Raw genomic sequence first — 24,504 nt, forward strand, 5'->3', positions numbered from 1 at the left:
GGGGTAACCCCAGGTTAAAGAGGTGTGAATTGTGTCAAGCCAGGACAGTTGGTAGGATTTCGCAGGCCAGATGGTGGGGGATGAATGTAATGCGACATGAATCCCAGGTCCCGGTTGAGGCCGCACTCATGTGTGCGGAACTTGGCTATAAGTTTCTGCTCGGCGATTCTGCATTGTCGCGCGTCCTGAAGGCCTACTTGGAGAACGCTTACCCGGAGATCAGAGGCTGAATGCCCTTGACTGCTGAAGTGTTCCCCGACTGGAAGGGAACATTCCTGCCTGGTGATTGTTGCGAGATGTCCGTTCATTCGTTGTCGCAGCGTCTGCATGGTCTCGCCAATGTACCACACTTTGGGACATCCTTTCCTGCAGCGTATGAGGTAGACAACGTTGGCCGAGTCGCATGAGTATGTACCGCGTACCTGGTGGGTGGTGTTCTCACGTGTAATAGTGGTATCCATGTCGATGATCTGGCACGTCTTGCAGAGATTGCCATGGCAGGGTTGTGTGGTGTCGTGGTCACTGAAGACTGGGTAGTTTGCTGCAAACAATGGTTTGCTTGAGGTTGCGCGGTTGTTTGAAGGCAAGTAGTGGGGGTGTGGGGATGACCTTGGCAAGATGTTCATCGTCATCAATGACGTGTTGAAGGCTGTGAAGAAGATGACGTAGTTTCTCCGCTCCGAGGAAGTACTGGACGACGAAGGGACGACGAAGTCCAACTAGTTTAGTCGGGCAGCATGGTCGGCACGGGCTTGGAGGGCCGAAGGGCCTGTTCCTGTGCTGTACATTTCTTTGTTCTTTGTTCTTTGTTCTTTAAACCTGTTGGACTTTAACCTGGTGTTGTAAGACTTCGTACTGTGCTCACTCCAGTCCAACGCCAGCATCTCCACATGCTGTTATTACAGCATGCAACCTAGCACTAAATCTGCTGCCAACTGGCGACACACTCAGCAGGTGGTCCAGGTGCATGCCTGGTGTTAACGTCTGCCTGCAGCTAGTGGTGAGGCTGTCTTAAGACACTTTTTCACAAGAGGAAAAGAAAATTGGAGGAGTAGAAGGCCAATTGAGAGGGGGCTCCCATGTTCTCAGAGGTGGCCTTGAAGTTCTTAATCCAGAAGATGGATAGAAGGAGAGACACCAATTTCCTCCAGGAGGCAAGGAAGGCTCCTCGTTGCGAATGGAATAAGAGCAGGTAGCCACTGCGGTCAATTCGGGGAGTTTGACCCTGAGGAACTGGCTGCAGTGCTCCAAAACATTCACTACCTCATGCATACTTAACGTCAACGAATGCATAATCAGATGCCTTCTCCTACCCTTGCAACCTTCCACACTACTAAAATGCACCACATCATCACTCACCCATTAACAATCTCGTGCAGTCAAGATACATGCATAATGTTCTTGTGCTTTATATCGGCGTTATGCATGTAGCACTGCTGCAAACCTCACCTCTCCAAACTCTTCGATACATCCAGCTATTCAATTTTGAAAAGGTCATTACCCAAACACATGCAACACACTCACTGACAGTCTTATGTCTTGCAGGGCACTGTGCACACACGAGAGAGCAAGCGAGAACCATTAGGAGATGGGCATCACCCCATCATCTCCTGAGCTTGTTGGAGGGGATAATGCTGCAAATTAATGGCTGTTGCATGCGGTGTTGCTGAGAACACCCAGGCTGATATGTTACTGCCTTGTGGACATTCTCAGATTGCACTTCACCCTCATCCAATTATTTGGCATGAAGTACAAGCTGCTGAAGGTGTAACCATGAAAATCTTGCTTCCCACTCAACTCCACCGTTCCCTTCAGCATTTATACTTTCAGATATCCAAAAGTTGCCACCAGTGCAGCAAATGGAGCCTCACTATGAAGGGCAGGAGCCCTTGGGGTGGATTCTCCATTGCCCGATGCTGGTATTGAGTTTCCTGATTGGGGGGTGGGGGGGGGAATGTAGCATTATCCGAAAAACAGGATAGGTGCAGGTTGCCAAATTCGTCGCGGTGCTCTGATCCGCCAGCGGCGGTGGTTCAAGCGACATGCTGCGCGCCGCCGCGCAACACAATGCGAAACCGCGATTTATGCATTTAAATATGTTTGAGGGGAGCAAGGAGGTAAGGGCGACTTGATGGCAAGTGTGTGGGTGTCCACGGGAGTGCGGTGTCCTGAGTGTGACCTCCATTGCTGCTATACAATTACTTAAATCCACCCACTAGCTGCAACTTGCAGGCTCCTGACTGTTGAGACTACTGACAGTATCCTGAAAATGCTCTGACGGGGTCTGGTCATGTGACAATCCACCCAGCCCACCCCTCTGGGAACCCTCATACCCCAGCACTGTCATCAAGGGGATGGGTGTGGCCATGCTCAATCGCTGGCCCACTAGGTGTTGCCACTCCTTGTTGCAATCCTCCGAAGTGCAGCCCCACTGCAGGTGAAGCAGGTGATCAGCAGAGCTCACCCCAAACAAAGGAAACATGCACTGTTGCCGCTGAAACCCTCCCTGGCACACAGCCTCTCTCCGAGTAAAAGCCTCGCCAGTGATGCTATCAGCCAACCCACCCCTGAGGATCACAAGATGTCTCCAAGCCCTGCCTGTTTACCGCACCCCAATCCTATCCATCCCACACCTAGCCAAGAAATCTGACCAGCTCCCTGTCACAACCTGTGTGTAAAACCCAAGCTCCACATAACACCGCAGTTAAGGTCCCAGCAAACTAGCAGCTCTCACTCTCCCCCATCTATTGGACCTGCCCGCATACCAGGCTCTTAGTATGGAGTCTAATGGCTGCCAGTCGCTACTCTACTGGCGGGATAGCACAAGACTCACCCAGTGCTATCCGCGATCACCGGTTGCGGCAGCCCATGGGTGACCATGTAACCTGGTGGCATTGGATGGTCACTGGAATCCTCATCTTGCTGACATTCTCTGTCTCTTTCACCTGCAGATACATTGATTTTGGAGTACAGCCAGCTATACTCGCTGCCTACCTGGCCACTGCTGTCGTTGCAGATGCATGGAGGCTAGGGCATCAAGGCCAACTCTGGGAGGACCCTGCACAAGAGGACTTTTCCCCAGAAGAGCAAGGGCCAGCTGGTGAAGCTCAAGTGCCGGCCATCCAACAGGCCGGGGAGGAGACGCTGCATCAGGCCACATCTATACCGTTAGGAAGCTGCCGGACTGCATGTGCGGCCTCCGGCACACCAGTGAGACTGTGCGTCATCTCTGCCAGATGATGGTGCACCTGGCACTGCAGGGGTATGGAGGAGGACACCTCCTACCTTTCCAGGTGACTGTCGCCCTGAACTTTTATGCCTCTGGCTCATTCCAGGGCTCGAGTGGAGACTGCATGGGATCTCTCAAACACCCACGCACAGATGCATCCATGCTGTCACGGGTGCGCTATGCACCTGGGCATGGGACTACATCATCTCTCTCTCTCTCGCTCTCAGTCACTTGCACCGGGAATCTTGTCATACACTACAAGTGCTCAATACTCAGCCACAGCCAATCCGTCAGACCCGCTCTACTACACCCGTGCCAAGTGTCTTATCTTTCCTGGTCTCCTGCTACATCTAGGGGCGGCACGGTGGCACAGTGGTTAGTAGAGTTGCTTGGGTCACTTTGTGCGGAGTCTGCACGGTCTCCCATGTCTGTGGGGTTTCCTCCCACAGTCCAAAGATGTGCAGGTTAGGTAGATTGGCCATGCTAAATTGCCCTTCGTGTCTAAAAAGGTTAGGTGAGGTTACTGGATTACGGGGATAGGATGCAGTAGGGTGCTCTTTCCAAGGGCCGATGCAGACTTGATGGGCCGAATGGCCTCCTGCATGGTAAATTCTATGATTCTTTTGGTGTTATCCCAGACAGTTCATCAGACATGGAGGCAGCCTCCTGTTTGTCTCATCCTCTTCCCTGTGATGCCCTTGGCATTCATCCTCTGCCCAGCAGATGCACCAGTGTCAGGTGGGGGGGGGGGGGGGGGGATTCAGATGGACTGAGGTTGTCTCACTCCTCCCTGCGGCAGGTGTCGGGTTGGTTTCCATAACTTGCTTCTCCCTCTGTGCGCTAAATGGCCTCCGGGCTACTCCATGGACAGAGTGGAGGCTGGAGTGAGCTCCAGAGGCCCTGCCGTCACCTGATGCTGCCAGTGCTGCAGGCCAGCCCTCGTCTGAAACATGGTCTCCAATCCCTCAGCAATGATGCACTGAGACTTGGCCTTGCCATGCCGCCAGAGGGCTCTGTGCCTCTGACTGTCTGAGATCAATCAGTGTCCGGCCTATACTCTTGATGCCTTGAGCCATGACCCTTTGTGAATGGGTCAAGCTCTGGAGTGCAGCAGCAATGTTCATGTGCGTCAGGGACATGTCCGTCTGTGACCCCTCTCTTGTCCTGTGCCTCAGCCATGGCAGCACTGCGTGCCCTTCATCAAGGCCTTGGATGTCCTGACATATGACTCTGACGTTTTGCCCCAGGCCTTCCACCTCTGCCGCCACTCTTTCAGTGTTGGCCTGGGTGCCAGGCATTGTTGGCACATTTCCTGCGCCTGAGGGTGGCTGGACCCCTCCAGCTATACTTGCAGGTGATGGAATGTTGCTGGCACCCCATGCTGTAGATTCTGCCTCTGCCTCTGCACCAGTGATGGGCTCATCTTATCCAGAAGTGCAACATCTGTCTGGGCGACCGCTGTTCCCTGGGCTAGGACAACCCTACTACCGTCCGCTTCCACAGGAGCCCCTACCTCCACCTGATGTGCTGCAGCTTGTGTGATGCAGCTTGTGTGATGCTCACCAGAGGGTGACCCAGGAGCCTGATCATTATCCATTGAGGTGATGGTCTATGTAATGGTGGATCGTGCAGGTTAAAGCAGTGCTGAGACGTGGGTTTTATTGGGGGGAGGGTTTGTAGTTGGTGGCATTTGCGTGCAAGGCTCCTGGCTGAAGAGGTCAATACATGTACTGGGGATTTGTGAAAGGTGGGTTGTAAGGGCGATGCAGGCAGATGGGGCGTTGTTGGCCTTGAGGGAATTGGGGCTAGATTGAGAAGTGAGGGATGGAGTGATGCCAGGGGCATAGAGGTGGTCACTCACCCAAGCTGCTCTAAGGAAGCCGTTGATCATATAGCATTGCATGCCAGTCCTGTTGGTGAGGCTGCCAGCGCTCACAGCCTCTGGCACTTCATCCCAGGCCTCATTGTACAGTGGGCTTGAGCCTCCGCCCCATCCTGGGGAAGAGGGTGTCTCTCCTCTCCTCAATGCTGTCCAGCATCTGTTCAATCTCCCGAGTCCAGGAACCTTGGTGCTGGCATCTTCTTGGCTGGAATGAAAGTCTGTGCTGAGTGTGCGCGCTTAAAAGCTTCTTCAGCTTGTCAGGCTCTTAACGTGAATCCCGGCCCCGGTGAATCAGAAGCCTGGGGGGGCCGGGAATCGGGTGGGCTGAGTGCTGGCCAATTTACATGACATGAATCGCTCCTGGCTGGCGCCCCTAGCAGGGACACAGTTCCCGCAATTTGACATTGGCGGCACCACTTCATCTCCAGAGCAGAGAAACCAGCCCATATGTCTGATGATGGAACACTGTCGCTTGATACAGAATCGAGCTCCAACTCATCATTAGTCTTCATGCAGAGCTTTCAGACCATGCCCCCCAGTGTGAAAATGATGACCAACTCCGAGAGTATTATGAACTCCGCAACGATGATGCAGGCTCAGCTGCAGATACAATGCTCAAAGGCTCTCGCAGCAGACCGCCATCTGTCCTTCAACAGGTCAATAGGATTGCTTTCCCCGAGGCTGTTGTACTGACCTTTAGCAGAGGGATGGAAAGGTTGGGAATTGTGGAGCGCGGATGATCTAGGGTGTGGTTCAGAGGAACCAGAGTCTGATTGATTACTCCTGGACAGCTGATCTGGATATCCCAATACTGATTCCTGCAGCATTCCAATTGTCACATGCCAATCTGAAAATGACCCATTTATCTTGTTCTCTCTTTCCTGCTAGCTAATCGGTCTTCTATTCATGGTAATATGTTGCCCCCTAAACCATGAGTTCTTATTTTGCATAGTAACTTTGATGTGGCACCTTTTCAGAAGCCTTCTGGAAATCTAATTACAGCCCATCCACTGGTTTCTCTTTATCCATATTGCTTGATACGTCCCATAAATTAGTTAAATATGACTCCCCTTTCACAAAACCATGTTAACTGTGCCTGACTGCATCAAGATTTTCTCAGTGCTCCATTGTGTCCTGCTTAACGATAGATTCCGGTATTTTTCCTTCAACAGATGTTCTGCTAACTGGCCTGTATGATCCTGTTTTCTGTCTGTCTCATTTTTGAAAAGAGGAGTCACATTCATTATTTTCCAATTTGATGGGCCCTTTCCAGAACCTCGGGAATTTGGGAAAATTAAAAGCAATGCATCTCCTTTTCAGCAGCCTTTTCTTCTAAGACTCTAGGATGATATCAGTCAGGACCCAGGGACTTGTCAGCTTTTATTCTGAATAATTGTTCCCATACTTTTTGCCTGGTGATAGTAATTGTTTTAGGTTGCTCCCTTTCACCTCCTAATTCTCACTTATTTCTGGGATTTTATTGTATCCTCTACAGTGAAGACAATTGCAAAATAACGGTTTAGTTTGTCTAATATTTCCTTATTTTCCATTTTAAATTCCCCTTGCACTATAGAAGACCAATACTCACTTTCATTTTTCCTTTTCAAATACCTGTAGAAACTCTTACTATTGTTTTAAATTTCTATATAGTGTACCCTCATACTCTTAATTTCTCCCACCTTTATTTATTTTTTGGTCAATCTTTGTTCTTTATATTCTATGCAATCCTTTGTCCTGCCACTCAACTTTGCAATATTATACACTTTTACAATTTGATACTATCGTTAACTTCCTTAGCCACAGGTGGACCCTGGGGGTCTTTCTTTCTCACTGGAATGTCTCTTTTCTGAATATTCTGAAATATCTCCTCAAATGACTGTCGTTGTAGGCTCTACTGACCTATCTCTTAACCTAACTCTCCAGTTCACTTCAGCTAGCTCTATCTTCATGCCCTCTTAGTTGACCCTATTTAAGTTTAAAACACTAGTCTTCGGTCCACCCTTCTCTCCCTCAAACTGAGTGTAAAATTCAGTCATACTAAAACACTGCTCCCAAGGCGTGCCTTCACAATGAGTTCATTAATCCTGTCTCATTCCACATTACCAGATCTAATATAACTTGCCTTCCGGCTAGCTTTAGAATATGCTTGAAGAAACTACCCTGAAAATACTCAGAATTCATCATTCAGACTACCTTTGCCAATCTGATACCTGCAATTTATATATGGACAGACATCACCGATAATTATTGCTGTACCTTTGTCACAAGCCCCTTTTATTCCTGTATACTCCGTTTTGCAGTGTGATTATTGTTAGGGGGTTACTGTTACTATTTCTGATCTGTACCCAACTGATTCTACATCTTGATCTCCAGAACTAAGGTAATCTCTGTATTGTACCAATGTTGACCTTAACTAACATAGCTTCCTGTCCTTCCTATACATCATGAACCCTTGAATGTTTAGGTTCCAGTCATCTTGAATCTCTGTCTCTGTAATGGCTTTCAGATCATACATATTTATTTATAGTTGCACTCTAAATTCATCTATTTTGTTACAAATGTTGCTTACTTTTAAATACAGAGAGCTGTATTTTCTGCGCAATCCCCCATACGTTGGAGGTGGCCAGCAGTGGGATCTTCCGGTCCTGACGTTGACAACGGATTTCTTGTTGAATGCGCCCCTCACCGTTGGGGGTACGACTTTGGCGGGACTGGAAAATCCTGCATGCATGAAGAGCTGGAAAATTCCAGCCAGAGCTTTTAATTCTGTCTTTTTAATTTATTTTGTAACTTCTAGTCTGATCTTCTGCTGCACGTTTTCCCTGATTGCTACCTTTTGCTCTCTTTTTCATCTTTACTTAACTTACCACATCTTCCTAAACCAATGCCTCGCCCCTCACTATTTGGTTTAAAATAAAATGTCCTGGTTATACGACTTGTTGGAACATTGATCCCAGCACTGTGAAGGCCATCCTGGCTGTACAGCTCCCACTTTCCCCAGTACAGTGCCACATTTGAGCTGTACATTTAACACTGCAATCTTATTTGCCCTACACCAATTTGCTCGTGGCTCAGATAGCAATCCATTGATTATTATGTTTGAGGTTCTGCATTTTAATTTAGCCCCTTGCTGCTCATGCTCTTTCAGCAGAACCTCTTCTTCTGCCTTTGCCATGGGTACCTATATGGGCCATGACTACTCAATCCTCCCCCTCCCACTGCAGGTTCCTCTCTAGATGTCCCTAACCCTGTCATCAGATAAGCAACGCAGCCATTTGGACACTCGTTTTTGGTTGCAGAGAACTGTGTCTATCCCCACGACTATTCTGTCCCCCACTACCACTATATAATTATTTACACACCCTGCTGGAATGACTTCCTGTGCCATGGTCAGTTTGCTCATCCACCCTGCAGCCAACACTTTCATGCGTACAGGTGCAAGAACCTCATTCCTATTGGACAGTTGCAAAGGTTGAGGCTCCTCCCCTTCTACTTCCCCATGACCAAACTATAAATTTCCAAGATGCACCTTAGCCTATAAATCCCAGAATTTTTTAAATTAATGGTTACAAGTCTTGCGACCTAGAGCATTTCTGTTTTTGAAACTTGGCTTCCTCCATAATTTCTATGTACTGATTTTTAAAAAAAAGCTATACGGAGAACCATTTTTGTTCTCAGTTTTATCCTAATTTCCGGCTGTGGTGGTGTTGGTGTCAAAGTGATAAGTATTTTCTTCTGGAGCTGAGCGAGACCACTGTTACATATCAAATGGTAAGTGTGCCAGGGCCATTGGCAGGTTGTTGGCTATGGTTTGTGTCTGGCTTTGAGCTTAAAAAAAAACCCATGCAAAATGAATTTATTTGGAAAATCATTTTTGTTGGAACAAAAATCAAAAATGAAAAGTAGTCATTACCTGTGTTTTTCTAGAAAATGGAAGAAGAATTAAAACAACATAAAGAAGCCGAATTGAAATTAACAGAGGAACTAAAACATCCTGTTGAAAATAAGCTCAAATGTTTGACCACTAAGGTTGAAAAACTCAGACAGGTCAGGTAAGAGTTTGCATTGCTTGCTTGGTAGGTATATATTAATTTTTTTTTTTTTGTGATGTCACCTGGAGTTTTGTCATTTTTATTTACGAATGTGTTGGGACCATTGTAATTTATAGTCAGTTGGCAATGCTAAATATTCATGACTGAATAAAAGCAAAATACTGCAGATGCTGGAAACCTGAAATAAAAGCAGCAAATGCTGGATACTCGGGTTTGGCAACATCTCTGGGGGAGAGAGAGAGTGAGAGAGAAAGGGTCCTTGGTGATTCCCTTATTTCCCTTTTCTTTATTGTTGCTGTTATCATTTTGTTGCATGGCTGCTTAATGGACATATATTTTTAAGTCAAACAGGGGAAATGAGGAACTTGAAAGTTACAACAGAAAACACTACTAGCTTTAGACAAAAGGGAGATGGGGTAGAACTCTGTTCAATTGGTTGGCTGGTGGCCAATGAATTGGCCGAAAGATTGTATTCTGCCCAGTAACTGGTGATGATTGCATCCTGCCTGAGTGGAATGATTTCCAGAGACTTGAGGAAAACAGAGTTGAAACCTCGTGCTCTCTCTCTCTCTCTCTCTCTCTCTCCCTCTCTCTCTCTCTCTCTCTCTCTCTCTCTCTCTCTCTCTCTCTCTCTCTCTCTCTCTCTCTCTCTCTCTCTTCCCCTACCCCTTCCCATGTTTTCTCCAGAAATGCTGAGAGTTGCTATATTTCTGAAACTGCAGAGACCTGAATGAATTTACATTGACAACCTTTACAGGCTGGAAACAGTGACCTAGATCTGAAAGCTTACTTTGAAGGAAGGTCTGCTTAAAAACAACCATCAGAAACAAAGACTCTGAATGCGACTTCCGGTTGCGGCTATGCGGAGCTAAGCCGCACCATTCGGCAGCTCCTGCGAAGACGGACTTTCGGGCTCGATAGAAGAGCCCCAACGGAACTTTTTACATAGCCAACCCGTGGGGAAGAGAGGAGAGAGGTCCCCCACTAACTTGTATGGACCGGACCCGCAGCGAAACGGCCAAAAAAACGGCACTGGAGCAGCGGGAGAAGAGGGGGAAAACAAACAAAATGGCGGCGGCCGGGGACAAAGAGGAGATGCAAGAATTCATCAAGCGCTGCTTCGAGGAGCTGCGCAAGGAGATGGTGGCGCCTATGCTGGCAATAATTGAAGGACTTGGGGCAACCCAGAAAGCCCACGAGGTGAAGATCCAGGAAAAAGTGAGTGAGAATGAGGATGAGCTCATGGGCCTGACGGTGAAACTGGAGCGACACGAGGCGCTACACAAGACATGGGCGGGAAGACTCGAAGACCTGGAGAACAGGTCGAGGAGAAACAATGAGGATCTTGGGTCTCCCAGAAGGAATGGAGGGGGTCGACGCCACGGCATATGCGGGCACAATGATCGGGGCGCGGAGGCCCCCCCCGGGGTTGCTGGAGCTGGAAGGGGCGCACCGGGTGCTGGCGAGGAAGCCCAAGGCAAACGAGCCGCCAAGGGCGATGGTGGTGAGATTTCACCGGTTCAAAGACCGAGAGAGGGTCCTGAAATGGGCCAAGAAGGAGCGGAGCAGCAAGTTGGACAATGCAGAGATCCGAATATACCCGGACTGGAGCACGGAGGTCGCTAAGCGGAGAGCGGGTTTCAACCGGGCCAAAGCGGTGCTACATCGGAAAGGAGTGAAATTTGGAATGTTGCAGCCAGCGCGACTGTGTGTCACATAACGGCCAACACCACTACTTCGAAACGCCCGAAGAGGCGTGGACCTTTATACTAACTGAAAAGTTGGACTCTAATTGATGGTTTGTGAGAGTGGGGGGTATTTGAGGGTTGAAGTATGATAGCGGTTGTATATAGGGGGCAAGCACGCGCAAGGAACGTTATATGGGCTGGGGACGAGAGACAAGGACGCAACAGAAGCTGCGTCGGGGGGGGCGGGACAGGCTCTGGAAAGCGCGGGGTTTTTCTCCTGCGCGCGGGAATAAAGGTGGGAGGGGGAACGTAGGAACGTCTACTGATGGGGAGATTCCCACACGGGGGGGGGTGGGGCGGGGGGGGTCAAAGGATGGCGGGGGAAGCCGGGGTCAGCAGGCGTCAGCTGACTTACGGGAGTGATATGGGGGGAGCAAAAAAGCTAGACCGGGATCGAGTGGGGGGGGGGGGGGGGGGGGTCAAAGGATGGCGGGGGAAGCCGGGGTCAGCAGGCGTCAGCTGACTTACGGGAGTGATATGGGGGGAGCAAAAAAGCTAGACCGGGATCGAGTGGGGGGGGGGGGGGGGAGGAAACAGGGTTACTGCTACACTGGCCGAAAAGGAATGGGACACAGAAGAGGTGGCCGGGACGGAGGTCCCCCGGTTGGGGGCCTGGTGGGTGAGGGAGATGCGGACACTGGACTGGCCCAGAAAAGGAGATGGCTGGGTGGGAGGGGGAGGGGGAGGAGGGGATGGGTAGGACAGGTATTTCACTCGGGACTGGACGCGAAAAATAGAGGGGTGGCAATTCTGGTGGGAAAACATGTCATTTGAGGCCAAGACTATCGTAGCGGACAATGGAGGGACATACGTGATGGTGAGTGGTAGGTTGCAAGGGACGTGGGTGGTGTTGGTAAATGTATACGCCCCGAACTGGGATGATGCTGGATTCATGAAGCGCATGTTGGGGCACATCCCGGACCTGGAGGTAGGAGGACTGATAATGGGAGGGGACTTTAATACATTGCTGGACCCAGCACTGGACCGCTCCAGATCCAGGACGGGAAAGAGGCCGGCGGCGGCCAGGGTGCTCAGGGCGTATATGGACCAGATGGGGGGAGTGGACCCACTGAGGTTTGCAAGGCCGCAGGCCAGGGAATTTTCTTTTTTCTCCCACGTGCACAGGCTTACTCCCAGATAGACTTCTTTGTGCTGGGCAGGGCGCTCGTCCCGAGGGTGGAGGGGACGGAGTATTCGGCCATAACCGTTTCGGACCATGCCCCGCGCTGGGTGGAAGTGGGGCTGGGAGAGGAGAGGGACCAACGCCCGCTGTGGCGGTTGGATGTGGGACTGCTGGCAGATGAGGTGGTGTGTGGGAAGGCAAGGGGGTGTATTGAAAGGTACCTGGAGGCCAACGACAACGGGGTGGTGCGAGTGGGGGTGGTATGGGAGGCGTTGAAGGCGGTGATCAGGGCAGAGCTAATCTCCATCAGGGCTCATAGGGAGAAGACAGAGGGCAGGGAAAGGGAGAGGTTAGTGGGGGAGATTTTAAGAGTGGACAGGAGATACACAGAGGCCCCGGAGGAAAGATTACTTGGGGAAAGGCGACGGCTCCAGACCGAGTTTGACCTGTTGACCACGGGGAAGGCGGAGGCACAGTGGAGGAAGGCGCAGGGGGCGACCTACGAGTACGGGGAAAAGGCCAGTCGGATGCTGGCACACCAGCTCCGTAAGAGGGCGGCAGCGAGGGAAATAGGGGGAGTCAAAGATGGTGGGGGAGCCATGGCCCAGAGTGCACCGGAAATAAACAAGGTATTCAAGGCCTTCTATGAAGATCTGTACAGATCCCAGCCGCCAGGGGGGGGAAGAGGGGATGAGAAGATTCCTGGAGTGAGACAAGGACCCACTGCAATGTGGATCGTACAGGCCGATTTCGCTCCTTAATGTGGACGCTAAGCTATTGGCAAAAGTGCTGGCCACGAGGATTGAGGACTGTGTCCCGGGGGTGATACATGAGGACCAGACGGGATTTGTAAAGGGCAGGCAATTAAATACGAATGTGCGGCGGCTCTTAAACGTGATAATGATGCCATCGGAAGAGGGAGAGGCGGAGATAGTGGCAGCCATGGATGCGGAAAAGGCCTTTGACCGAGTAGAGTGGGAGTACCTCTGGGAGGTGTTGCGTAGGTTTGGGTTCGGGGGAGGGTTTATTAGCTGGGTTAAGCTCCTTTACAGCGCCCCGGTGGCGAGTGTGGTGACGAACCGGCGGAGGTCGGAGTACTTTCGGCTGTACCGAGGAACGAGGCAGGGGTGCCCTCTGTCCCCCCTGTTGTTTGCATTGGCGATCAAACCCTTGGCCATATCACTGAGGGAGTCTAATAAATGGAGGGGGGTGCTCCGCGGGGGAGAAGAGCATCGGGTGTCGCTATACGCGGATGACCAGCTGCTGTACGTGGCCGACCCAATGGAGGGGATGGTGGAAGTCATGCAGACTTTGAGGGAGTTTGGGGAGTTCTCGGGCTATAAGCTCAATGGGTGGAGGGGAGTTTTCGGTATCTAGGGATCCAGATAGCCAGGAGCTGGGGGGCCCTACACAAATTGAATCTGACGAGGTTGGTGGACCAAATGGAGGTGGACTTCAAAAGATGGGACATGTTGCCGCTCTCGTTGGCGGGTAGAGTGCAGTCGGTCAAAATGGTGGTCCTTCCGAGGTTTTTGTTTGTGTTCCAGTGCCTCCCCATCGTGATTTCCAAGGGCTTTTTCAAGAGAGTAGGTAGGAGTATTATGGGGTTTGTGTGGGCGAACAAGAGCCCGAGGGTAAGGAGAGGGTTCCTGGAACGCAGTAGGGACTGAGGAGGGCTGGCCCTGCCAAACCTAGGGAGCTACTACTGGGCAGCAAACGTGGCGATGATCCGTAAGTGGGTTATGGAAGGAGAGGGGGCGGCATGGAAGAGGATGTAGATGGCGTCCTGCAAAGGAACGAGCTTGGGGGTGCTGGTCGCACCGCTGCCGCTCTCGCCATCAAAGTACACCACGAGCCCGGTGGTGGCGGCAACGTTAAGGATCTGGGGCCAGTGGAGACGGCATAGGGGTGCAGTGGGAGCCTCGGTGTGGTCCCCGATCAGGGGTAACCACCGGTTTGTCCCGGGGAAGATGGACAGGGGGTTCCAGGGCTGGCATCGGGCGGGGATTAGAAGAATGGGGGACCTGTTCATCGACGGGACATTTGCGAGCCTAGGGGCACTGGAGGAGAAGTTTGAGCTACACCCGGGAAATGCATTCAGATATATGCAGGTGAGGGCTTTTGTGAGGCGACAGGTCAGGGAATTCCCGCTGCTCCCGACACAAGAAATTCAAGACAGGGTGATCTCGGGTGTATGGGTCGGGGGGGGGGGCAAGGTTTCGGCAATACACCAAGAGATGAAAGAAGAGGGGGAGGCGCTGGTAGAAGAGTTGAAGGGTAAATGGGAGGAGGAGCTGGGGGAGGAGATCGAGGAAGGTTTGTGGGCTGATGCCCTAGGTAGGGTTAATTCCTCCTCCTCGTGTGCCAGGCTCAGCCTGATACAATTTAAGGTGGTTCACAGAGCGCACCTGACGGGGGCGAGGTTGAGTAGGTTCTTTGGGGTAGAGGACAGATGCGGAAGATGATCAGGGACCCCGGCGAACCATGTCCATATGTTTTGGTCATGCCCGGCATTGGAGGGGTTCTGGAGAGGAGTGGCGGGAGTAATATCCCAGGTGGTGAAAGTCCGGGTCAAGCCAAGCTGGGGGCTAGCAATATTTGAAGTAGTGGACGAGCCGGGATGCAGGAGGCGAAAGCGGCCGGCATTCTGGCCTTTGCGTCCCTGGTAGCCCGGCGAAGGATCTTGCTAATGTGGAAGGAGGCAAAGCCCCCTAGCGTGGAGGCCTGGACAAACGACATGGCTGGGTTCATAAAGTTGGAGAGGATTAAGTTTGCCTTAAGGGGGTCTGCGCAGGGGTTGTACAGGCGGTGGCAACCGTTCCTAGACTACCTCACGGAGTGTTAGCGGAAGGTCGGTCAGCAGCAGCAGCAACCCTGGGGGGAGGGGGGGGGGGGGAGGGGGAACGAGAGATTGTTTGAGGGGACGGATGAGCGGGGGATAACATGGAGGGTGGGGGAAACTCGCACGAATGGGCGAGAGCCAGTGTATAAAGCTATGTAAATATATCTTACCATGTATATATCTTGCTCAGGGAGATTTTGTGTTATTTTGTTACGGGGGGGGGGGGGGGCGGGGGGGGGGGGCGGTTTATTGTTTGTAAGAGGAAAAAATTGTTTTGTTAAAAAACTTTAATAAATATATTTTTTTTAAAAAGAAACAAAGACTCTTTTATTTATTATTTTCTCCCCTCTGTGTTTGTCTTTCTTGTGTGTGTACGTGTAGAGAGTTGGGTGAAGTTACATGGAGATTAGGAATTAGATACTGGTTAACCAGTCATATTAGCTGCATATTTCATTATAGTTCTTGTTATGAGTAAAACGAACTCTTGTTTAAATTTATAAATCTAGCGACTAATTATTGGGGCAGCCAAGAGTCAAAGACTTGGGTTTTTCTGTAAAAATTATTAGTTAATTCTTTATGTTGCAACTCCAGGTCAAGTGGGGCTGGAATTGACCGCAATTGAACATTTCGAGACAACATGACCCTTCATTAGAGTTCTGTAGAAGGATCATTTTGATTTGATGCGTTAACTCTGGGCACCCACTTGGTGATGCGACGAGGCTGTTGAATCTCGCGAGATTTATAATGTCACCTGGTGAAATCCAGATTAACATATTTATGTGAGTCATTAGGCTCATTTAAATATGTCTATGCCGGATTCTCCTGGAAACTTAACGGCCTCGTCTGGGAGACCGCTCCAGGGATTGGGCCTGGGGGTGCCTTGGCCTTGAGAGGTGGGATGAGGGGAGTCTTGAAGATCCTGTAAAAGATAGGTTGGGTGCAGTGGGGAGACCGGGGGTGGGGTGCTGAGGGGGTCGAAAGATTGAGGTGGCATTTAAAAATGGCATCCCGATATGCGAGTAGTCTTCCTGCACTGATAAACTGAGCTCGCCGAGGCCCGGAAAAGGGCAAAATGCCGTTAAATAGCTGTGTTGTCACCGAGAAATACCACGCTAAATGCGCCCAATACGGACGCTTTCTGTCCCATTAAATCACTGTTTCTTTCCAAAGTTGCTGTTAGACCTGCTGAATTTATCCAGCATTTTAAAAAAATAATTCATTCCTGAATAGTTAATTCAAATTTCAATGCACATTCTTGCAAGTAAAATGTACTGAACATATGAGTCGAATTTGTAGTATATCCATTTTGAAACTTTCTTGTGGTTCCAGAATTAAGGAAATAAATTACTTATCTCATTAAAAAACTGCGTTCTGAATGGGGGAAGCCTGTTACACCTGAATTTTATTGGAAAGGAGCTTAGGAACATAGAACGAGATCAGTCTGCTAGTATCGGTTGCCTTTCCATGTTGTGGCTTTCTGGGCACCAGGGGGAGCAGGAAATTTAATTTGCATAGTTGTACCATGGCTCAATCGAGTATGCTGTGATGCCCTGACCATGAAGTACAAAACAGCATTTTTGTTCTAAATGTTTCTCCTTCCGCAAATAGTTTGTTTTTTTTGTCCAATAGTAGAAGTACAAATTAATTACACATACAAAAAAAAAACATAGAATTTACAAGACTGAAACAGGCCAGGTGCTGCTATTTACCCTCCATATGAGCAAACTGATATTCAAGTTATCTGCTGTGTTTCATTATCCCTTTTTTCCTTCATCCACCTCTCCAGTCTAACCTGAAAGGTTGACCTAGATTTTCCTTCAACCACTAACTAATTTGATAACCTCATGACTGTGTAGAAGTGTAATGACCTCCAATTGGCATTATTGCTTGGCCAATTGGAGTATGAGCTCCCTCAATGATAGCTCATTGAGGGGCCCATGTACGCACCTGTGTAGGCTTTGTGAGGCAGTCCTAAGTTGACTGGAATGCTAGCAGCACTGTTTGGAGCTGCTCTTGTATATAAGTTATTGCCAATAAATACTGGTGTGGTGACCGAACCCCTGCCTCCTGTGGATTATTACAAGAATGTGTTTCTCTGGCTGTCTGTTCTACATTTTCATAGTTTTGTATTTATGGAGCTTAATTCTAGACTTGTGAACAACTATAAACTGTCTACTTCTAACTATCTTGTCCCATTCTTCATTATTTTAAATCCTTCTGTTTTTCCTATAATTAGGGTTGTTCTAATGTAAAATTTAAAAAAAAACTACATTTTCAAGTCGTCTTGTAATTTTCTATTCTTATACTGACTGTCCATACTGTACCTTCTCTGAAGCATCACACAACTTCATTTAGTGTGAAACCTGAAGCTTTACACAATGCTCTAAATTACAGTTTAACATGAGTATATTATTATCTCTTAATATTTATGTATCTCTTGTGATAAAACCTAAATGTCGATTCGTTTTTTAAAGACTTCATCAGTCTGAGGGGCTTTCTTTAACGTCCTGAGAACCTGTACTCCAATCTCTGTCTCCTTTCATAGCCCTGAGCCGACTTCCATTCAGATTATACTTGCTGCTGTTTGTAGCCAAAATGCATCCTATTGCATTGACTTGCATTTGTTGCATCTGTCGGCAGTTGTAAAGTGCCCCCAGTCCAAATGGTTCAGTTGACCCCCAAGATGCTAATTCCCTCAAATTTTCATTGTTAACCTCCCTGCATTTCACACAAAGAAGCCAATGAAGTATCTTTGCAGTGTTCCCCTGTTGTACTGTAGGGAAATGCAACAGGCAAATGTTCTATCCTTGCACTGGACAGAATGCATACTGTACCTTCTCTGAAGCCTTGATAAACTTAATTTAGCGTGCACCCTAAAGCTTTACACAATGCTGTAAATGGACACATCATTACCTCTTGGTATTCATGACCTGTACCTCTTGTGATGAGGTCCCACAAACACCAATAAAATAAATGGCTGGATATTCTATTTTAGTGATGTGGTTGAACAATAGACAGCTTCCTGTTCTTTTATGAATAATACCATGTGATTTTTAACAATTTTCATTGAAGGGGCAGTGGAGCTGAGATTTAATTGTGCAAGTTTTCCAGTCCTGCCTACTGTAGGAATCGTTGCAGATGGGACTGAAAATTTGGCGAAGCATTGAAAGGTCCATTGACCGCGTGTTGAAATTTCCTGTCTCGGGGCAGGCGGGTATGGAAACTCCCACCCAACGTCTCATCTAAAAGTCACCGGTGCAGTACTGATCTAGATTGGCCGAGATTAGGAACTCTAGGTTGTGGAGTGGGACTTCTACTCACATCTTCCTAGCTCGGCATCAAGACTGCTACCACTGAAGCAAAGCTAACATCTAAGTGGATGAACAAAATGAAAATAAATGGGGATTTAACACTGTGATAAGCACTGTGAACAAGTCTCGGTGACAGAATCTCAGCTGCCTCAGAGGCTGGAGGGCCTGAAGCTGACAGCGAGTACTTTGTGGGGATGTGCACCAAATTGTTGGGGAAGGAGGTGAACACCTCCCTCTTTGAGCTGGAAAGGGCTCATCAGTTGCTTCAGCCGAAGCCAAAGGCGAATGATCCACCAAAAGCCGTGATGGTCTGTTTTCACAGCTATCAGATGAAGGAGAAGGTTTTGAGATGGGCCAAGCAGAATCCGGAGGAAGGTGGGGAGGCAGGGATGCTCGTATATATCGGGGCGTCACGGAGGAACTGGCATGAAGGTGGGTGGCCTTTAATAGGGCGAACATAGCACTTTACAAGAGTGATGTGTGGTTCGGGGTCGTCTACCCGGCTAAGCTGAGAGTTAAGTATAACTCCCAAGGACCATTTTTGTGAGATGGCGGCGGAAGCGTTTGTGAGGGCTGAAGGACTGGGACTGAACTGAATTTGGACTTTGATTTCTTATGTTGTAGTTGGGAGGGGATGGTTTAAGGACAGTGGGATAATGAGTCAGGGCGTTTTCCCCTTTGGTGTTTAACATGTTTGGATTTAGAAGAGTTGGGGTGGGGGTGGGTGCTTTCTCTGTTGAATTTTGTATTGGGTATGTGGGGGGGGGAGGGGTTTCTGGAGGGGGCCACTTCGCTAGAAAACTTGTCGGCAAGTGAACGGAAACGAGGTGGGGAATGGGCTGCGGCCGGCTGAGCCTGTGTGGGCAAGAGATGTGAATGGTGGGGGGATGGGGAATATGCAGAGAGGAGTGATTTTGAGAGGAAGTGGTGGGGGGAGCTTATGGGGTAGGGTCAGGGATAGTTGTTGGCAGTAATTCGGGGCAGGGCGTGGTCCCATTTGTGAGGCGGAACCGGGGGCAATTTATGGAGGACATTGGGCCTAAGAAGTTGTGTGGTTGGGGGGGCGGTGGGGGGCAGGTATATCCCGCAGAGTGATCATGGCTGGATGGAAAGGGAGGGGGAAGGGAGACCCCTAGTCCGAATGGTAACGTGCACTGGTGAAGCAGGCGAGAGTCATTTCGCATTGAAAGAGCTTGAGAGCCGATGAGGTGCTGCTGCAGGAAGACCCATCTGAGGGTGATGACCCATCTGCGGGTGATGGACAAGGTTACGCTTCGGAAGGGTCAGCTGAGTCAGATGTCTCACTCGGGCTTTGATGGCTGGGCCCGTGGGGAGTAGTGGTATTGGTGTGTAAGAGAGTTAGGTTTCAGGTGGAGAATGTGGTGGCAGATCGGGGGGCAGGTTAGTTATGGCAACAGGCGCTTTGGAGGGGGGATTGGTGGTGATGGTTAGCGTGTGTGCCCCAAATTGGGATGTTGTTGGTTTTACGAAGAGGATGTTGGCAGCCATCAGTTAATTTTAGGTGAGAATTTAATATGTGCATCCGAAGATGGATTCATCTAAGCTCACCAGTGCATAATGTATATTCGAACATTGATTTCTTTATTTTAGGGAGGTCGTTGTTGTCGGGGGTGAGGATCACGCATTGGACATGTTGGATGTAGTCTTAGGGAAGGGGCCTGCACAGAGGCCCGACTGTAGGATGGATGTGGGGCTGCTTGCGAATCCGGCTTTTTGTGTGAGGATGGCAAAGGTGATTGACGATTATGTGGGTTCAAGAAAAATGGGGAGGTCTTGCCGTCACTGGGAGACGCTGGAGACGGTAGTAAGGGGCGAGATCATCTCGTATACGGTGCAGGTGGATAGGGAAGCAGAGCAACAACAGCAGTTAATAAGCTGGTTGATGGGAAATATGCGGTTGATCACAATCCGGAACTTTTGGCCAGTAGAAAGAAATGCAGACGCAATTCGACCTTTTGTCCACCGGGAAAGCGGAAAACCAGTTGAGGTGGGCAACGGGTATGGTATACAAGTATGAGGAGAAGGCCAGTCGCTTGCTGGCGGGAGAGTTCTGCCATCAGGTGGCCTCCAGGGAGATTGTTCAGCTCCAGGTGGGGTGAGGGGCTGGTGACTGCGCCGGAGCAGGTGAACAGGGCATTTGAGGGGTTTTATAAGAGGTTGAATACATCTGAGCCCCCAGGGGAGAATTTTTAGAGGGGCTGGAGTGTCCTTCAGTGGAAGAGGAGGATAGGGCGGGGTTGAAGGAGTCAGTGGAGATTGAGGAGGTTCCGATGGTGATAGGGAAAATGCATGCCGGTAAAGCACCGGGACCGGTTGGGTTCCTGGTGGAATTTTATAAGACGTTTCCGGGCAGGCTGGCGCTGCTGTTGGTGGAGATGTTTGGGGACATGGTAGCTAGGAGAGCGCTTCCAGAATCAATGGAACAGGCATCTATTTTGCTGTTGTTAAGAAGAATAAGGACCCAGTTAACCCTGTTAAATGTGGATGCCAAGATTCTGGCCACAAGTGCTGTCGCTTAAGCTGGAGGAGTGGTTGGGGAAGATCAGGCAGGGTTCGGAAAGGGTAGGCAGTTGTCTTCTAATGTGCGGTGCTTGCTAAATGTGGTGAACAGGAGGTGGTGATGTCGCTGGATGCGGAAAAGGTGTTTGATTAAGTGGAGTTTGTTTTTTGCAGTGTTGGAACAGTTTTGGATTGGGCCTAAGTTTGTGCCGTTGGTCAAATTGTTGCATATGGAACAGAAAGCGAGTGTTTGTACAAATGAGGTGAACTTGGGACATTTTCAGCTGCATAGGGGAACGAGATCACTCAACATTTGTTTGCGCTGGCGATAAAACTGTTGGCCATTGTGCTGAGGAGCTTGGATACGTGGAGGGGGATAGTGAGGGTCTGTGGAGCATTGAGTGTCCTCAAATGCCGACTTTTGTATATTTCCAACCCGGCTCTGACGGTGGGAGATATAATGGGTCTGCTCATGTCATATGGGGTTTTTTCAGGATACAAATTGAATTTGGAGAAGAGTGAGTGCTTTTTGTTCTCCCTACTGGGATGACAGCTGGCTTGGTAGGGGATTGCCGCTTTGATTGATGACTATTCACTTCAAGTATCTGGGGGCGCAATTGGCTTGAGAGTGTGCCCGGCTCCGTAAATTAAATTTTACGAGTCTGGCGGGCAGGGTCACGGTGGATTTGTTGAGGTGGGACAACCTCCCCCTATCATTAGCAGGCCAGGTACAGGCGGTAAAGATGAATGTTTTGCCACGGTTTTATTTTTATTCCAGTGTTTACGGTTGTCTTGCTGAAAGCGGTTTTTATGGGTGTGGGCGGTTGATTTTTGTCATTTGTCTGGGCAGGTAAGGTGGCGAGGATTTGTAAAGCGTCAAGGGGTTCGGCTCTGCTGAATCGGATTTATTATTATAAGGCGGCGGACGCCGTGAAGATGTGGAGCTAGGGTAGGGAGCTGGACGCAATATGGGTGAGGATGGAGGCAGGCTCTTAGCGTGGGTCAAGGTTGTGGGCACTGGCACCGCTCCCATTTGGCCCAAGGAAATATTCGGGTTGTCCGGAGGTGGTGGCCATGTTGGAAATGTGGCAATTTCGGCAAAATATTAAGTTAGAGGCGGGTTCAAATCTGATACCGATCTGAGAGAATCATTTGCTTGAGCCAGCGAGATTGGATGCTAGGTTTCGGGGCTGGGAGGAGTGAGGGGTGATGGAAATGAAGGACTTATTTCAGAAAAGTTGGTTTGGGAGCTTGGAGTTGACTGTGAACTTTGGGATTCCACGGTGGGGGGAGGTCTTTTAGGTATGTGCAGGTGCGGGATTTTACAAGGAAGGTTTTCCTGACGTTTCAGGTGACACCGCCCTCCTCGTTGTTGGAGGGGTTAGTGTCGGTGATTGGTTTGGAGAGGAGGGGGTCGGTGGTTTCATCTCGACAATTTATGGGAGGATTCTGGAGGAGGATACGCCGTGGCTGGAGGGGATTGAGGCCAAGTGGGAGGAGGAGCTGGGGGTTGCGCTGGAGGAGGGCCTCATACCTGGTATGAGGTATTGCGGCGGGTGAATGCCTCTACTTTGTGTGCAAGACTGGGGTTAATATAATTAAAGGTGCATAATGGCGCACCTGACGAGGTCAAGGATGAGCCGGTTATTTGAATGACTGGAAGACACTTGCGAACGGTGTGGGAGAGGCCCGGCCAACCAGGATCTACAGGCATTTAATGAGGCAAGGACTGATCAGGGACATTCCGCATGGCTTTGTGAGTGGGAAATCATGTCTCTTGAATTTGATTGAGTTTTTTGAAGGGGTTACCGAGAAGGTCGATGAGGGCGTTGTCATTATGGACTTCAACAAGGTCTTCGACAAGGTACTGCATGGTAGGTTATTGCATAAGATTAAATCTCTCAGGATCCAGGGTGAGGTAGCCAATTGGATACAAAATTGGCTTGACAACAGAAGACAAAGGATGGTTGTAGAGGGTTGTTTTTCAAACTGGAGGCCTGTGACCAGCAGTGTGCATCCGGGATCAATGCTGGGTTCACTGTTATTTGTTATTTATATGAATGATTTTTGATGAGAATCTAGGAGGCATGGTTAGTAAGTTTGCAGATGACACCAAAATTGGTGGCATAGTGGACAATGAGGAAAGTTACCTAGGATTGCAACAGGATCTTGATCCAGTGGCCCGATGAATGGCAGATGGATTTTAATTTAGATAAATGTGAGATGATGCATTTTGGTAGAGGACCTACTCAGTTAATGGTAGGGTATTGGGGAGAGTTGTAGAACAAAGAGATCTAGGGATACAGGTTCATAGCTCCTTGAAAGTGGAGTCACAGGTGGACAGGTTGGTGAAGAAGGCAAAAGAGAAAATGCTGGAAAATCTCAGCAGGTCGGGCAGCATCTGTAGAGGGAGAAAAGAACTAACGTTTCGAGTATGGATTTACAAATATGGATTGGAGAAATGGGTTGCTCTCTTTGGAGAAAAGATGAAGAGGAGATTTAATAGAAGTGCTCAATAATGGAGTAGACGGGGAGAAACTGTTCCCTTTGGCAGAGGGGTCAAGAACCAGAGAACACTGATTCAAGGTAATTGGCAAAAGAACGAAAAGTGACATGAGAAAAGATTTTTTTAACTCAGCCAGCTGTTAGAATATGGGATGCACTTCATGAAAGGGTGGCGGAGGAAGATTAATTGTGGCTTTCCAAAGAGAAATAGATAACTGCCTGGAGAATTTTTTTTTTTAAATTGCAGGATTACGAGGAAAGGACTTGGACTGGTTGAATTGCTCTTGCAGAGCAACTGTGGGTTGAACAGACCAAATGATGACAACGAATGTTGTAACCATTTTCTGATTCAGTGATTCTAACTGCCTGGAACCAAACATCACCATTGTCGATTCCTGAGTATGTGGTTGCAATCGGCAAAATTGGACTTAACTACATCTCTGATAATGTACCAGCTCTTAACTCTGCTTTCTGACAGCAGGATAGGCAACATTGCAGCAACCGGGACTTGGCTTCAGTTGTCTTTATGTACCTTCTTTTCAATTGATTCGTCATGTTTCCTTATGTTCTGTAATTTTGCATACTCAATCCAAGTTAAGTAATATGCCTGCATTGCATTATCCATCTTTTCAACGTTATGAAAATAGGGATCATGCCCTTCCTATTCTTCAAATGTTTAAACAATTCTCAACCTTGTTTTTAAATCCCTCCATGACCACACAATCCCCGTCAACTATATAATCCTGAGTTCTATTCTTGCACCTCCTCATTTTAATAACTCTTCCATTGGTGGCTATCTCTTGAAGAATCGCCTCAGCCCTGAGCTCTGGAATTCCCGTCTTAAATCTCCTTGTGCATCCTTTAAGACGTTCCTTGTATCCTATCTCATTGACCAAGGTTTGGTATCATGTCCTGATATCGCCTTCTGTGGCCCGGGATGTAAAATTTTATTTGATAATGGTCCTGTCAACACCTTGGGATATCATATCAGGCTAATGACTCTATTGATAAAAGTTGTTTACTTTTTGACAAAGGAAATTTGTTTTAGCTCCTATGTTTGTTGAGGTTTTTCAGTAACTAGTTGAGTCAACTTGAAGGTCTAAGATTTGATTCTTGGTCTCCATTGTTGATGTTGGCAGATAAACAATTTTCATGGATGAGATATTGGATGGTAAGGGAATCAGAAAAGTTCTGTCGGATTATTTTCACAACTGAAAACTCTAGTTACAAATTTTCAAGAACTACCTGTTGTACTTAATTTATACATTAATAAGTGAACTTCCATCAATATG

General features: G+C 48.8%; 1 protein-coding gene across 1 annotated transcript in view; it reads left to right on the top strand.

Annotated features, from left to right (window-relative positions):
* The window catches only part of stk31 (serine/threonine kinase 31), a 228,886-nt gene that overhangs the window by 61,716 nt on the left and 142,666 nt on the right, over positions 1 to 24,504 (top strand). The window contains 1 exon segment of the mRNA XM_072509268.1: positions 9,039 to 9,163. Within this exon segment, the coding sequence (XP_072365369.1) occupies positions 9,039 to 9,163 (125 nt within the window).

The sequence above is a fragment of the Scyliorhinus torazame genome, chromosome 6 (genome assembly GCF_047496885.1).
Source record: "Scyliorhinus torazame isolate Kashiwa2021f chromosome 6, sScyTor2.1, whole genome shotgun sequence".
Lineage (NCBI taxonomy): Eukaryota > Metazoa > Chordata > Chondrichthyes > Carcharhiniformes > Scyliorhinidae > Scyliorhinus > Scyliorhinus torazame.